At 41.5% G+C, this 15,119-nt stretch overlaps 1 protein-coding gene across 1 annotated transcript; it reads right to left on the bottom strand.

The window, feature by feature from the left end:
- Positions 1-4,198: 4,198 nt before the first annotated feature.
- LOC109894105 (uncharacterized) lies at positions 4,199-14,883 on the bottom strand. The gene is made up of 6 exons (XM_031828162.1): positions 13,861-14,883; positions 13,057-13,187; positions 12,694-12,858; positions 7,365-7,526; positions 5,774-5,885; positions 4,199-5,564 (listed from the first exon to the last, which is right to left on the bottom strand). Exons 1-6 carry the CDS (start codon positions 14,144-14,146, stop codon positions 4,597-4,599), a joined length of 1,824 nt encoding a protein of 607 aa, XP_031684022.1. The 5' UTR covers positions 14,147-14,883; the 3' UTR covers positions 4,199-4,596.
- Positions 14,884-15,119: the final 236 nt, after the last annotated feature.

Here is a 15,119-nt window from a genome sequence, read left to right as displayed (position 1 = left end):
GAAACTTTGATGAACTATAACAACTTTAATTTGTATAAATCAGCATAAATCTTCATAGGCTTAATGCCATAGGAACGTAGGGATGTACAGTTTGCTACTATTCTTTTTCCACAAGGTACCGTTAAGTAAACTATATATTTCTTAAGTGTAGCTTTTATTTCATCGTATTTAAGTGTATTGCGTTCACACTCCAAAGCCATAAATATTACTTAATTTTTGCCTTCGCATTGATTTATTCAGCCCTGACCACCAGATACCACTGGTCTGGGCCATTACGTTCTACCCATCCAATTCATCCTTGCTCAGGTCTTCAGACACCACTTATTGTCGCATTTATGCATGTAATTTGTTCCTGTTTGACGCATTCATGAATAAGGTATTAATTTTCTATTACATTTCTTGAAACAAACCTGCCGTACTTATTACCGGAAGCCATTGTTACTCAGTTGTCTCGAGAATTGATCCAAATACAACAATAAAGAGCCTTGCCCTTATCCTAAAGCGCGTATTCTTCCGCTTGAAATCGCTCTTCAAATCAATATAATCATAATCCCACAAAGATATTAACGTCCTTCCCCTGTAAACAATTATAAGGTCTAATACCGAGAACATAAATCAGTCTGATGAACGCAAAGAAAAGTGTTGCGAATTGATCAATCCAACGCATCAAAGGAATATTGTCCATAAATCAAAACCAACATTTAGGGAGCTTTATGAAACGAAATATACATATTAAAGACACTAAATACAGGCTATTAAGTCACAACAAGCTCGATTTGAAATATCGACATGAAAATTAAAATACCCTGCGCATTAAACTGCTGACCACAAATGCAAACTATCATATCAATCCTAAACATAATGCATTGAAATAAATGACATGCAACCAAAAGGAATTACTATCATCAAAGACACATACATGTTTATTTCGTTCTCTCGGGGTGACCGGTTTATCCGGACAGAAATCTATATTTTGCTGTTTTGAAGCAAGCACGGTCATCCTCAGCATCAACGGCAATCGGCTGGCGTGGGTCTGTCTCCGCCAGTCTTGTGGAGCTGTGCTTGGCCTGAAGTTGCTTCTTGATATTTGAAGTTGGCACAATTTGTATGTTTTTTTCTTCTTTAATTCTACCAATTCAAAATAATGTGAATACTTCCACGATATAAAGGCTGTTGTCTCTGCCATGTTGCTGGCTTCCCGTTACAACGTTCTTGAAGAAACAGGAAGTGTGTGAACGTAGGGAAAGAAAAAAACAAAACAAAGAAAAAAGTAACAATTTGCTTATTTGAAAACACAACTAAGTAACTGATTACTTCAGTTGAAAATACCAAGGCGTTAAGTTACTCTTTACAACAAAAAAGTAATTTGAGTACTCTTCACCCAACACTGCTGAGGAATCACTTTAAACATTAGGCTGCAGCACCCGGCTGTCGCAACATGCACTGCTGCCTTCACCATAAATAATATGCTCACAGTCAATCACACATTGCCAGCACATGCATACCCATGTTTATCCTGCTTATATGAAATCATCAGGACAGTGCATCATCATACGCAGTTTTACCAACAGGTCCTTTTCTCCTGCTCAATTCATAAAAAAGGAAAAGTGCCATATGTAATTCGGAGTTTCATCCTGATGAGACTAATTTATTCCTTCACTCTAGCTACCATGATTGTATTGCAATACACTACACCCCAAAAGGTGTCAAAAGAGCTCTCTTGTGACATAAACATACAGACAACCGACTCATGCAGCGCTCACAACCCAGAAATACAGTGGGGCAAAAATGTATTTAGTCAGCCACCAATTGTGCAAGTCCCCCTACTTAAAAAGATGAGAGAGGCCTGTAATTTCCATCATAGGTACACTTCAACTATGACAGACAAAATGAGAAAAAACAATCCAGAAAATCAGATTGTAGAATTTTTAATGAATTTATTTCCAAATTATGGTGGGAAAAAAGTATTTGGTCTCCTACTAACAAGCAAGATTTCTGGCTCTCACAGACCTGTAACTTCTTCTTTAAGAGGCTCATCTGTCCTCCACTCGTTACCTGTATTAATGGCACCTGTTTGAACTTGTTATCAGTATAAAAAACACCTGTCCACAACCTCAAACAGTCACACTCCAAACTCCACTATGGCCAAGTCCAAAGAACTGTCAAAGGACACCAGAAACAAAATTGTAGACCTGCACCAGGCTGGGAAGACTGAATCTGCAATAGGTAAGCAGCTTGGTTTGAAGAAATCAACTCTGGGAGCAATTATTAGGAAATGGAAGACATACAAGACCACTGATAATCTCCCTCGATCTGGGGCTCCACGCAAGATCTCACCCCGTGGGGTCAAAATGATCACAAGAACGGTGAGCAAAAATCCCAGAACCACACGGGGGGGACCTAGTGAATGACCTGCAGAGAGCTGGGACCAGAGTAACAAAGCCTACCATCAGTAACACACTACGCCGCCAGGGACTCAAATCCTGCAGTGCCAGACGTGTCCCCCTGCTTAAGCCAGTACATGTCCAGGCCCATCTGAAGTTTGCTAGAGAGCATTTGGATGATCCAGAAGAAGATTGGGAGAATGTCATATGGTCAGATGAAACCAAAATATAACTTTTTGGTAAAAACTCAACTCGTTGTGTTTGGAGGACAAAGAATGCGGAGTTGCATCCAAAGAACACCATACCTACTGTGAAGCATGGGGGTGGAAACATCATGCTTTGGGGCTGTTTTTCTGCAAAGGGACCAGGACGACTGATCCGTGTAATGGAAAGAATGAATGGGGCCATGTATCATGAGATTTTGAGTGAAAACCTCCTTCCATCAGCAAGGGCATTGAAGATGAAATGTGGCTGGGTCTTCCAGCATGACAATGATCCCAAACACACTGCCCGGGCAACGAAGGAGTGGCTTCGTAAGAAGCATTTCAAGGTCCTGGAGTGGCCTAGCCAGTCACCAGATCTCAACCCCATAGAAAATCTTTGGAGGGAGTTAAGTCTGTGTTGCCCAGCAACAGCCCCAAAACATCACTGCTCTAGAGATCTGCATGGAGGAATGGGCCAAAATACCAGCAACAGTGTGTGAAAACCTTGTGAAGACTTACAGAAAACGTTTGACCTCTGTCATTGCCAACAAAGGGTATATAACAAAGTATTGAGATAAACTTTTGTTATTGACCAAATACTTATTTTCCACCATCATTTGGAAATAAATTCATTTAAAAAATCCTACAATGTGATTTTCTGGATTTTAAAAAGAATTTTGTCTGTCATAGTTGAAGTGTACCTATGATGAAAATTATAGGCCTCTCATCTTTTTAAGTGGGAGAACTTGCACAATTGGTGGCTGACTAAATACTTTTTTGCCCCACTGTATATGAAGGAGACACACTTACCAATGCTTTCCACACCAAACAGTTATCCGATTCACAAGCGGTCTTTGCCAGATTGGTGGGGTCACACACAGATACAAATGTGGTCAGTTCTTTTAACATGAACTTTACAGGTGAGGTGGTGCGACTAAATCAAATTAATCTCATTCTCAATTAAAATGAAAGAGCACTCACCTCTTTTGTCACGTGTCCTCCGGTGATAAACACACCCTGCTCGCAGCGCCAATGTTAGGAATTGAAAACTGGTCAAAGTTTGGAGAAATGCTAGATGGAAAATATAAGGTGAACAACTTCTATATTTTACAGGTCTAATAGACATAGACAGACACTTTCCTCTAAGATGGTTATCAGAAAATCCCCCCCTCCCCCCTCCAGTGGGGAGAAATGACCTAAATATTCTTGCCTTATCTGTTCGCTGTTTAAATCATTAAATCGACTATACATTTAAAACATCTTAATCGCTTAAGGACACCCATTGACGATTTAATGGCTCAGGGGCCCAGATACCAGTTACTGAGACCTGCTTTACAGGGTGATATCTGGCCTTACAGAGGGTACCTAGGCCAAATTCCAATATGTAATAATCATAATAAAATAGCATTCTAACACACAGAAATATGATATTATAAAATGTTAACCACAGTCAAGCCCATCTCTAACAGGTGAGTTTTTCCTAGCCACCGTGCTTCTACATCTGCATTGCTTGCTGTTTGGATTTAGGCTGGGTTTCTGTATAGCACTATGTGACATCTGCTGATAAAAAAGGGCTTTTTAAAAAAAATTATTGATTCAAGTAGCTAAGAATATGGAGCCATTGGAGTTTATTACTTAAATGTGTTGATTCAATAATTAAGTATAATGTTTTGGTTCCACTGAGATAGGGAAAACTCAGTCCCTGCAATGATACACAAATAACCTAGTCAGTCAGCACAGAGTCAATTTTGTATTTCATTTAAACAAAATGGTCATACATTCACATAAAATGAAGTACTATTAGGGCACTATAATTGCCTCATAATTAAACACCAACAACAAAGAACAGTCAGTGAAGCATTTGTACAGACACCATCACCATATCATCTACTCTGCCTCATCACACTCATTCTCTCCTCAGTTCACCTCATCCAGTTCACTATACATCCAAAATCAACTGAATTAACTACAAACAAACGAATTAGTACTACATTACATGTCACTATACTCTATACATGGGCGGTGTGCATTTTCTGCTGGTGTATTCTGAGGTAGCCCCTCTCTGAGAACCTCTTCCCGCAGTGCGTACAGGCAAACGGCTTCTCTCCAGTGTGGATCTTCAGGTGCCTCTTCAGATGGGGCTGGTGGGAGAACCTCTTCTCACACTGGGGGCAGCTGTAGGGTTTCTCCCCTGTGTGGACCCTCTGGTGCCTCTTCAGGTTGGACGAGTCTGAAAAACTGGCCCGGCACAGGTGGCAGCCGAACGGTTTCTCCCCCGTGTGCATCCTCTGGTGGATCGCCACCTGTTTGGGGAAACTGAAGACTTTCCCACAGAACGAACACGGGAAGTGCTTTTCTTTGGCGCCGCCACCTTTACTGATTCCATCTCTACTACTGTCATTTGTCAATGGGCTTGTATAGCCACTCAGTGTTGAGGCACTGGCATTGTCTGAGGTCTGGTTTATCATTAGGGGATTGTGAGGAGAACAAAGGCCAGGGAGTGTCTGTGTTGTCCCAGGGTCCATGTTCCAGTTGATAGATCCTATAGAAGGCAGGCTGAAGGCAGAATCTGTTAGGGGGTTAACCTGAGGCGCCATCAGTCTCTCTGAATCACAACTATAGGAGCAGGAAGGAGCATCACTAGCCGAGTCTGTGTCTGTTCTCTCCAGCTGCATACGGACACCTCCCCGCCCCCCCGGACCAAATCTATGTCTCATCCTGGCCTCAGCTAGTCTGTTGTCATGGACACTAAGTTTGGTTGTTGTTTTGTGTTCGATTGTCTTTTTCTGGTTGTGGTTAACAGTGTTGTTCCTCAGCCTAGAGTTGAGGATGCTGTCCCATCCACTGACCTCCATTATGTTGCCTCTGGTCCTGGCCTGCTCGGTGATGTCATCCCCCTGGCTCTTGGCTGCACCCGTCTGGGTCTGGGAATCCAAGATGGCCGCCCAGTCTCCTCTGTAATCCTCCAGCCAACCACCTGTAGAAAGAGGTTAGAAAATAGACTTTACAAACATGGCAGAGAACTCAATTATCTGGTCAAGCTCATACATTATAATGTGTTTTTGTATGTAAACATAGGTTGTATTGATTTAATTTTATAAATTAAGAAATAATAATAGCCAGGTGCATCACTATTCCGATTGAAGGTCTATTACTGCATGTAGGCTATATGTATTTCTCCCTTACCTTGCTCCCCCACCTTTAGTCCGCTTAGCAGGTCAATGCTCTCTGGTCCGTCCTCTATTGTCTCCTCTTTGACAAGCAGCAGATCAGGCTTCCCATCCTCCATGTCTACTGGCTGTAAGAGATACAGAGCATGGTTTCCGTTAAGGAAAGTGTGGCGCTGGACCTTTGAGAAATGTACCGGACCCATAAGCATTAGATGCATAACCTGAATAGGGCGCCCACCCACCACAGAATGGTGCAAATGGAATCAAATATAAAATACATCAAACACATGGTTTCTAACATTCCACTGATTCCGCTCCATCCATTACCACGAGCCCGTTCTCCCCAATTAAGGAGCCACCCACCATGGTGCTCAGAATTAAATAAATCACATTTAGAATATGGGAAGTTCATATTAACAGAACAAGTCGAGGATGCGACAATGCAACGACGTGTGGTACTGAATTCTGAATTTCACTTTTTAAAAATGTATTTGTATTGAACCTTTATTTAACTAGGCAAGTAAGTTAAGAACAAATTCTTATTTACAATGACGGCCTACACCGGCCAAACACGGACGTCACTGGGCCAATTGTGCGCCATCCTATGGGACTCCCAATCATGGCCGGTTGTGATACAGCCTGGAGTCGAACCAGGGCATCTGTAGTGACGCCTCTAGCACTGAGATGCAGTGCCTTAGACCGCTGCGCCACTCGGGAGCCAAAGACTTTGAAGATGTTAGAATAACTATCCACATGTACTTTTCCTCAGACAACGAGATGAGTAACGAACAGCAAAATCGCTAGCCTATATCAATCTACTGAAGTACAAAAGTTTAGATGACCTATTCTATTGGTCACTTTGTAGAGAAAGAAATAGCCTATTCCAAACAGACTCTGGGACAGTTGTGGGACGAAAGATCCCAAATTCATACAACCAGTAGACCTAGGCTACATAAGAAAAACATTCAAAAGCAATGAGTCTGAAGCAACACATACGCCAATTTAATTCCACTAAATTATGCAAATTAACCTATAGACTGACCAGTCAAATGTAATTCCATCGACTGGTGTTTCCATAAATGAATAGGCAAGAAAGCATTTTTTTCTTCTTCTCCCGGAATATTGGCTGTGCCAATTTTATTTATCTGCTTTGACATTTTTTTAGAGGACAAAAGCTGTCTATTACAGGCTAACAGAAAGCCTGATACAGAGTGAGAGGATGTTTGATCAAGAAATCTGATATTAGCACCGTGCTATGGAGCATGTTATGATTGAGCAATGAGGGATTGCTATGAGTACTATGCAAAACTGTTCGTTGATTTGATACTATGCAAACGTGATAGTACCTTTGATTACTAGACACTCTTTAATGGTTTGATAATGCAAAGGCATGGTCCTACACTTTAATCACAACCTGGGCCATATCCACAAAGCGTCACAGAGTAGAAGTGCTGATTGAGGATCAGGTCCCCACCCGTCTACATAGTCTTATTCATTATGATCGAAAAGACAAAACTGATCCTAGATCAGCAGTCCTACTCTGACACATTTTGTGGATACAGGCCCTGATCTAATACCATTAACACGTTAATTCATAGTGGGCTCACCTCAGTGAGACTGTGTGGGGTCCTGTGCTGCTCAGCTGGTTCCTCTGTGGGTTCAGGAGGAGGTGTTGTTTGGTTGTTTTCCATGACCATGGTCCCCTCAGGGTTCCCCAGACTCTCCTCACAACCATCCTCCTTCACCAGCAGCACCTCTGGACTCTCCTCCTGGATGAGAAAGGTGATACAGATTATACAGACATACACTCCCTCAGGTACGTGCACAGACAAAGATAAACACACTTTTAACATTGCTTGGCCATACTTGCAACTATTTACATTTAAATAGTCTCTCCAGCTCAATATGAGTATCAGCCAATTACAAAACCTAGCACTCAAACTGTGAAATGCTTCCCATCATTTTTCCACCATAGGTGATTTTAGAAACACTTCAAATAAGGGCTGTGTTTCGTGTAGACTTATCCTGGTGTGACGTTTTGATAACCATGTAAATGTCTCTCGGACAAGGTGCGTTATCAATCAATATATTCTGCACTATTTACTCTCAGATTTGAAAATGCTAATTAGCATCAAAGTAGACATCATACAGGACCACAAATCCCTGCAAACTCCTGCATGTTATCTCTAGCGGACACCTTTGCCAACAGGTATTGTGTCAATTTACTTAACCAAGACAGTTCACAATTGTCCATTTAAAGAAATGTAGCCAATGTATTCATTACTAAACGTAGCTAACATTAATGCTGAGAATCTTACCTTTTCCTCGATTTGGTAGTCCCGTCCAGATCATCATGGCATTTGTAGTTCTTTATGATAGCCACATTAGCAGCTGATTACCATTTCATTTTTGGGGGGGTAACTACAGGCAAATTTAATTTATAAAAGTCATCATGTTCTAGAGAGATTTACACAGTTATCAAAGCGTCACACCAGGGTAGGCTTATACAAAATACATCCCCTTTTAGTGTTTCTAAAATCCCCTTTGGGAGAAATGAATGGTGGAAAACGATTGGAGCCATTTCCTTGTTTGACCGCTAGCTTTTGTGGGTATTATGACTCATACAGGTGGCACAGTCAGGAGGATTCAGAAGACTCAAGAGGTATGCTTAGATATTAGAGCAGGAATGATACCAGTACCGCAATATTTTTTTTCATGTAATTTTTAAAAACACAAAGCAGACAACTCTTTGGTCCTTTAAAAACCTGCTGTATGTAACATATTGTGTGTTATGGAAAATAAATAAATGTGAGTCTGGATGAAAACACAATGATATTTGTTTTCAACATTAGGGCTGTTTTCCTAAAAAAGTTAAATCCGCTTTGTGTTTTGTTTCCTTGCCACGACACTAACGAATATCGCGATACTGGTATAGTCCCGGTCCTATTAGATATACAGAAAAATAGCCATATGGATGTTAAACCCATCATGGTGGACATAAATATGTTGTGGGTAAAAAATACGTCTGCAATGATAAGTAAACATCTGACAAACCTGACTAAACTATTTTGACGTGTACAGTAGGTGTTTGTTAGTGTGTGGGTATGTGTAGATATATTTAGTAAGTGTAAATTGGTTATAAAGCCCTATCAGTGTATGCAAAATAGGGTCAGATCAGATGTGATGTATACTAAAGAGAGTCTCAAAGAAAGTCTTGGAATGAAAAGTCCCATTTTGTATTTATGAAACACAAACAAGTTTTAAATGCACCATATGAAAACCACACATACAAGTCTAAAATAAAAAATAATAAAAAAACTTGATGAACTGCATTCATTGTCTCATTAAAGGTGTCATGGGAAAACAAGTAGTTGAATGGAAGTAATGAAACAGGCATTTGTGAACATCATATAGGCTACACAGTACAAACACAACATGTAACAAACTTTAGGCTTATACTGTACACTGAGTATACAAAACATTAAGAACACCTGCTCTTTCCATAACAGACTGATCAGGTGAAAGTTTTGATCCCTTATTGATGCCACTTGATGAATCCACTTCAAATCTGTGTCGATAAAGGAGGATTTTTAAGTCTTGAGACAATTGAGACAGGGATTGTGTATGTGTGCCATTCAGAGGGTTAATGGGCAAGAGAAAATATTTTAGTGCCTTTGAACAGGGGATGGTAGTAGGTGCACCGGTTTATGCCAAGAACTGCAACGCTGCTGGGTTTTTCACGCTCAACAGTTTCCTGTGTGTATCAAGAGTGGTCCACTATTCAAAAGGACTTTCACCGACTTGTAGCGTCCATGCACCGACAAATTGAGGCTGTTCTGAGGGCAAAAGGGGGGGGGGGGGGGGGGGGGCACCCCATTCTTGAAAAAAAATATGAAGAGTGCCACTCAGTGATGTTGTTTGGATTTGCCCCAAACATAGCGGTTTGTATTCAGGACAAAAAGTTCATTTCTTTGCAATTTTTTTTGCAGTTTTACTTAAGTGCCTTATTGCAAACAGGATGCATGTTTTGAAATATTTGTATTCTGTACAGGCTTCCTTCTTTCACTGTCATTTAGGTTAGTATTGTGGAGTAATTACAATGGTGCTGATCCATCCTTGGTTTTCTCCTATCACAGCCATTAAACTCTGTAACTGTTTTAAAGTTACCATTGGACTCATGGTGAAATCCCTGAGCGGGGTTTCCTTCGTCTCCGGCAACTGAGTTAGGAAGGACGCGGTGACTGGGTATATTGAAACACCATCCAAAGTGTAATTAATAACTTCACCATGCTCAAAGGGATATTCAATGCCTGTTTTTTTGTATGTATGTATGTATGTATGTATGTATGTATGTATGTATGTATGTATGTATGTATGTATGTATATATAAACACACACACAGTGCATTTCGAAAGTATTCAGACCACTTGACCACTCATTTTATTACGTTACAGCCTTATTCTAAAATGGATTCAATTGTTTTCTCCCCTCAATCTACACACAATACCCCATAATGACAAAGCAGGTAAAGACATTTTTCAAGTGTATTAAAAAGCTGAATAATCATATTTACATAAGTATTCAAACCCTTTACTCAGTACTTTGTTGAAGCACCTTTTACAGCCTTGTCTTCTTGGGTATGACGCTACAAGCTTGGCACACCTTTATTTTGGGAGTTTCTCCCATTCTTCTCTGCAGATCCTCTCAAGCTCTATCAGGTTGGATGGGGAGCGTCGCTGCGCAGCTATTTTCTGGTCTCCCCAGAGATGTTCGATCGGGTTCAAGTCCAGGCTCTGGCTGAGCCACTCAAGACATTCAGAGACTTGTCCCGAAGCCACTCCTGCGTTGACTGTGTACTTAGGGTCGTTGTTCTGTTGGAAGGTGAAACTTTGCCCCAGTCTGAGGTCTTGAGCAGGATTTCATCAAGAATCTCTCCGTACTTTTCCCTCAATTCTGACTAGTCTTAAAGTCCCTGGCGCTGAAAACCATCCCCACAGCATGATGCTGCCACCACCATGCTTCACCATAACGATGATGCCAGGTTTCCTCCAGAAGTGACGCTTGGCATTCAGGCTAAAGCGTTCAATCTTGGTTTCATCAGTCCAGAGAATCTTGCGATGGTTGGAGAGTCCTTTAGGTGCCTTTTGGCAAACTCCAAGCGGGCTGTCATGTGCCTTTTACTGAAGTGGCTTCTGAAGTGGATTCTGTCTGGCAACTCTACCATAAAGGTAGAGTTTGGCAACTCTACCATAAAGGTAGAGTTGCCGGCAAGGCAAAACATACAGTAATCCCATCCCCACTCCTGAATGCAGGACCTCAAACATTTACACTGTACGTTTGTGTATATACTTATTCCAACAACACTTGAATCTGTTCTTTACAGCGATGAGGTAGTGGTTGAATCTGGGGTACAGCGATGAGGTACTGGTTAAAAGATCATGTTAACCACTATAATTGCACACCGAGTGACTCCATGTAACTTATGTGATTTGTTAAGCAGATTTTCACTCCTGAATTTATTTAGGCTTGTCATAACAAAAAACTTTGAGCTTTTCATTTTTTTATTAATTATTGAAGAAAAAAAACATAATTCCACTTTGACATTATGATGTATTGTGTGTAGTAGGCCAGTGACACAAAATCTCAATTTAATCCATTTTAAAATTCAGGCAGTAACACAACAAAATGTGGAAAAAGTCAAAGGGTGTGAATACTTTCTGAAGGCGCTGTATCCCACAATGTCTGGGCCTTGCACTACAACGCTCTTAATTGTTGTAGAAATTGACCCACTCCTGCTGGTTTACTTTGTGCATTTCTGTAATCTCGTTGAGTCTACCTTTAATGCAGGGTTTAATCTAAATCTCAGAAGCTATCGAGTGGAATGGTGACTTTATGTTATAGAGTGGAATGTTTTTTCTGCTGGTGTATCCTGAGGTATCTCCTCTCTGAGAACCTCTTCCCGCAGTGCATACAGGCAAATGGCCTTTCTCCTGTGTGGACCCTCTGATGCCTCTTCAGGTCACCAGCCTGAGCAAAGCGCATGTGACACTGGGTACAGCTGAAGGGTTTCACCCCTGTGTGGACCCTCTGGTGCCTCTTCAGGGTGCCAGCCTGGGTGAAGCGCATGTGACACTGGGTACAGCTGAAGGGTTTCACCCCCGTGTGGACCCTCTGGTGGATCTCCACCTTCTGGAGGCAGCTGAAGCCTTTGTTACAGAACATGCAGAGGAACCGTTTCTCTTTACTATTGCCTGATGTGGCTCCCCCTCCCTCAGCCTGGGCTCTAGCCCTGTCGTTTGAGTTCAATACCTGATTGAAAAGGACGCGGCCGTGTGAATCGGAAGGCCCCATCGACGTGGACACTGACTCGCGATCCATGAACGTGTGTAAAGGTGAGTGGGTCGGGACATTTAGATTTGTCTCTAAGCTTTCCCTGTAGTCTAAGAAGTCACTGGTGTTGTCCTGCGAGTGTCCTTTTCCTAAGTGAGTCTCATCTGCATTCAGTGTCAGAGGAGCATCACCCTCCAGTTTCACAGTCACCTCATCTACGACCAGACCCTCCCCTTTCTTATCTAGGCACCCTTCAGAGTATACACTACTACTGTACTGGTTCCAGTCCCCTCTAGACAGATCAGTCTGTGTCTCTAAACCCACGGGCATGTTGCCAGGGTCCATCTCTGTAGCGTAAGAACAAGATGGATCATCACCGCCAGAGTGTAACGCATTACCATCACCACGGGAATGAACCATCCTCTGGCTCTGGTGAAATACCGGTAAATATTCTGAGCCAGGAGCATGTGGACAGCCCAGTTTCCCCAGCCACAGTCTCTCTGGGTCTGATCTGTGATCAGATCCTGTGTTTAAGAGGCTGTGTGTTACAATTAAAGTCTCAGTGTCTGTCTCTGACTTGAGAACGGCGTTTGGCGTTCCACTGACCTCCGTGATGCTGCGTTGGGTCCTGGGCTGGGGCGCGGCGGCGAGGTCCTCCATGGCTTCAGGGGAAGCTCCAGCTGCTGCAGTCTGGATGTCTCTGCTGTGCTGTGGGTCCTCCTCTCCTTCAGACCTCTCAAGCTTGACCCCAGGACCTGCAGCCTCTGTATCCTGACACAAGAAGAGAGGAGGTTGTTACTAGTATCCTGTTCAATTGGATAACAATGTCATAGGGAAGTCTCACAAGCTCCCCTATGGCAGATAAATTAGGATGTACATGTAAGCAAGTGAATAGCGCTATGGGAGCCTTTCTGATATAAACTGATCACATTTGATATACTGTAATTTTAATGTAACACTATTACACACCTCTATCACAATAACGTGCTGGGTTGAGGTTCGAATCCCCTCATCAACAGTGATTGTTTGGTCAACTCTCCATGTATTGTGTCCAGCTGGCTTCACAAAGCTCCTGTGGCCTCCAGTGAGATCTCCTTCACCTGAGTGTGATTGGGGGAAAAGAGGTGGTTAAGTTAGGTACTGTCAATGCTCAAAGCTATTGTACACTATTGCCACCGTTTAGAATTGCCACTTAATGTTTACATACCCTACATTACTCATCTCATATGTATATACTGTACTCGATACCATGTACTGCATCTTGCCTATGCCGTTCTGTACCATCACCCATTCATATATCTTTATGTACATATTCTTTATCCCTTTAGACCTGTGTGTATAAGGTAGTAGTTGTGGAATTGTTAGGTTAGATTACTTGTTGGTTATTACTGCATTGTCAGAACTAGAAGCACAAGCATTTCGCTACACTCACATTAACATCTGCTAACCATGTGTATGTGACAAATAAAATTTGATTTGAAGAATGTAAGAACACATCTCATAACTTATTGATACCATTTATTGATCAATGTATTATGTTACATGTATCACATTGTTTTCATTGTGTAAATAAAAGGAAATGCAGTAAATAAAGAATCTGGTTAAATTACATTGTGTCTTTGCCCAAGATAGCCAAGTAATCAGATTAACTATTGCATACTAACTATCCAAAAACTGACCAAGACTCAATTCTGGTTAACACATCTAAAATTACACATGCGCAGAGGGGAACCAGTGACATGCCTCGCATCCTTGACCTTCTGCTAAATGTACCTCTTGCCATTCCTCTGTATCGGTCGAGGACCTTGACAGTTCTGGGACGACTGGCGAGGACACGCTCTCGCATTGTCCTCTCTGCGCGCTCCCGTGACAATTTCAGTTCCAGAAGCTGTAGTTTCCTCCGCAATGCACTGTTTTCTTTCTGGCTGTGAGTTATTTCCAACCGAAACACTGCATAGTCGTCGTCAACGAGTTTACAGACCTCTGCCACGGCTGCATTCGCTAGAACCTCCATTATGGAGGCTATTTGAGTGTGAAAAACCATACAGTTAGCAGCCATTGTTAACTAACTTAGCAGCTAGGTAGCGTTACCTAGATAGCTAACCTCTATTAATCAAGTCCTGTTTCCAACGCGGATTAAATACTACATGGGGTAAGTATGTGATGCTGTGCAGTTAAATGAGTCATCGTTTGAGTTCCATGGTGTTAATAAACGTCTAAATAACAACAAAAACGCTAACGTGGAAATTGTTTTTAGTTACTGTTTACTTCCGTTTATACGGACGAGGAAGGATGTTGTCGCTCAATGGGTGTGGCTAAATGAAAAGCGTATGCACGCTGTTCTTTGAAATACGGTAATGCTTATCTCCTATTTAAGAAGTCTTTCGAGCTTAGATCACTAGTTTAAAGAAGTGTGTTAGCAATAATAGAGTAGAATGCAATCACTTTACTCCATCACCTCAGTACGGTAAACATTCAACTGTCCTTTTATCTAGCCTAGGTTTACTGTCTCTCTAAAAACAGGCATTTACAAGCCTGTTTCAAATGACAAGTTTAATGAGGGGTATGTGTTTAATTAAAACGCCTATAAAAAGGGTCGTTCCATTTGATTTCAATCACTTTTTGACCAAAACCCTTTTTGATTTGTATGAAATTTACCATACATATTTGCCCATGGTAGAAGTGGTCAGAAAGTTACTTTTTTAAACTTAAATGCCAAAACAGGCACTCAAGGTTTAACCATTTTGCATAGCATGGAAAAAAACATGTTTTTAATAAAAATTGTCATTAACCTTCGTTAATTATTTAAAATGTGTAAACTGTTTTTTTCTGCACATGTTGTAGTTTAGACACAGTTTTGCATAATGAGGTGTTTGTGTTGTGCCCGTCATCGGTTGAGACACAGCATGCTCATGAATACAGGGTGGGTGTCATGTTTTGGCTGATAAATGTACTAAAATGTTAATAACTGACATTTCAATTTCCAAATGGTACCACAAAGATGATTGGAGGTCATCTTTGGGCACTTCCAT

This window comes from Oncorhynchus kisutch, linkage group LG7, assembly GCF_002021735.2.
Source record: "Oncorhynchus kisutch isolate 150728-3 linkage group LG7, Okis_V2, whole genome shotgun sequence".
Taxonomy (NCBI): Eukaryota; Metazoa; Chordata; class Actinopteri; order Salmoniformes; family Salmonidae; genus Oncorhynchus; species Oncorhynchus kisutch.
The sequence above is the reverse complement of the archived record's forward strand: the minus strand, read 5'-3'. Positions and strand labels throughout refer to the sequence as shown.

Coding starts and splice junctions, on each gene's coding strand:
- LOC109894105 (XM_031828162.1), bottom strand. CDS start 14,146: ATGGCTGCTAACTGTATGGTTTTTCACACTCAAATAGCCTCCATAATG. Junction 13,188..13,860: donor ATACAGAGGAATGGCAAGAG/GTACATTTAGCA, acceptor AATCACACTCAG/GTGAAGGAGATCTCACTGGA. Junction 7,527..12,693: donor CCCAACGCAGCATCACGGAG/GTCAGTGGAACG, acceptor TTTCTCATCCAG/GAGGAGAGTCCAGAGGTGCT.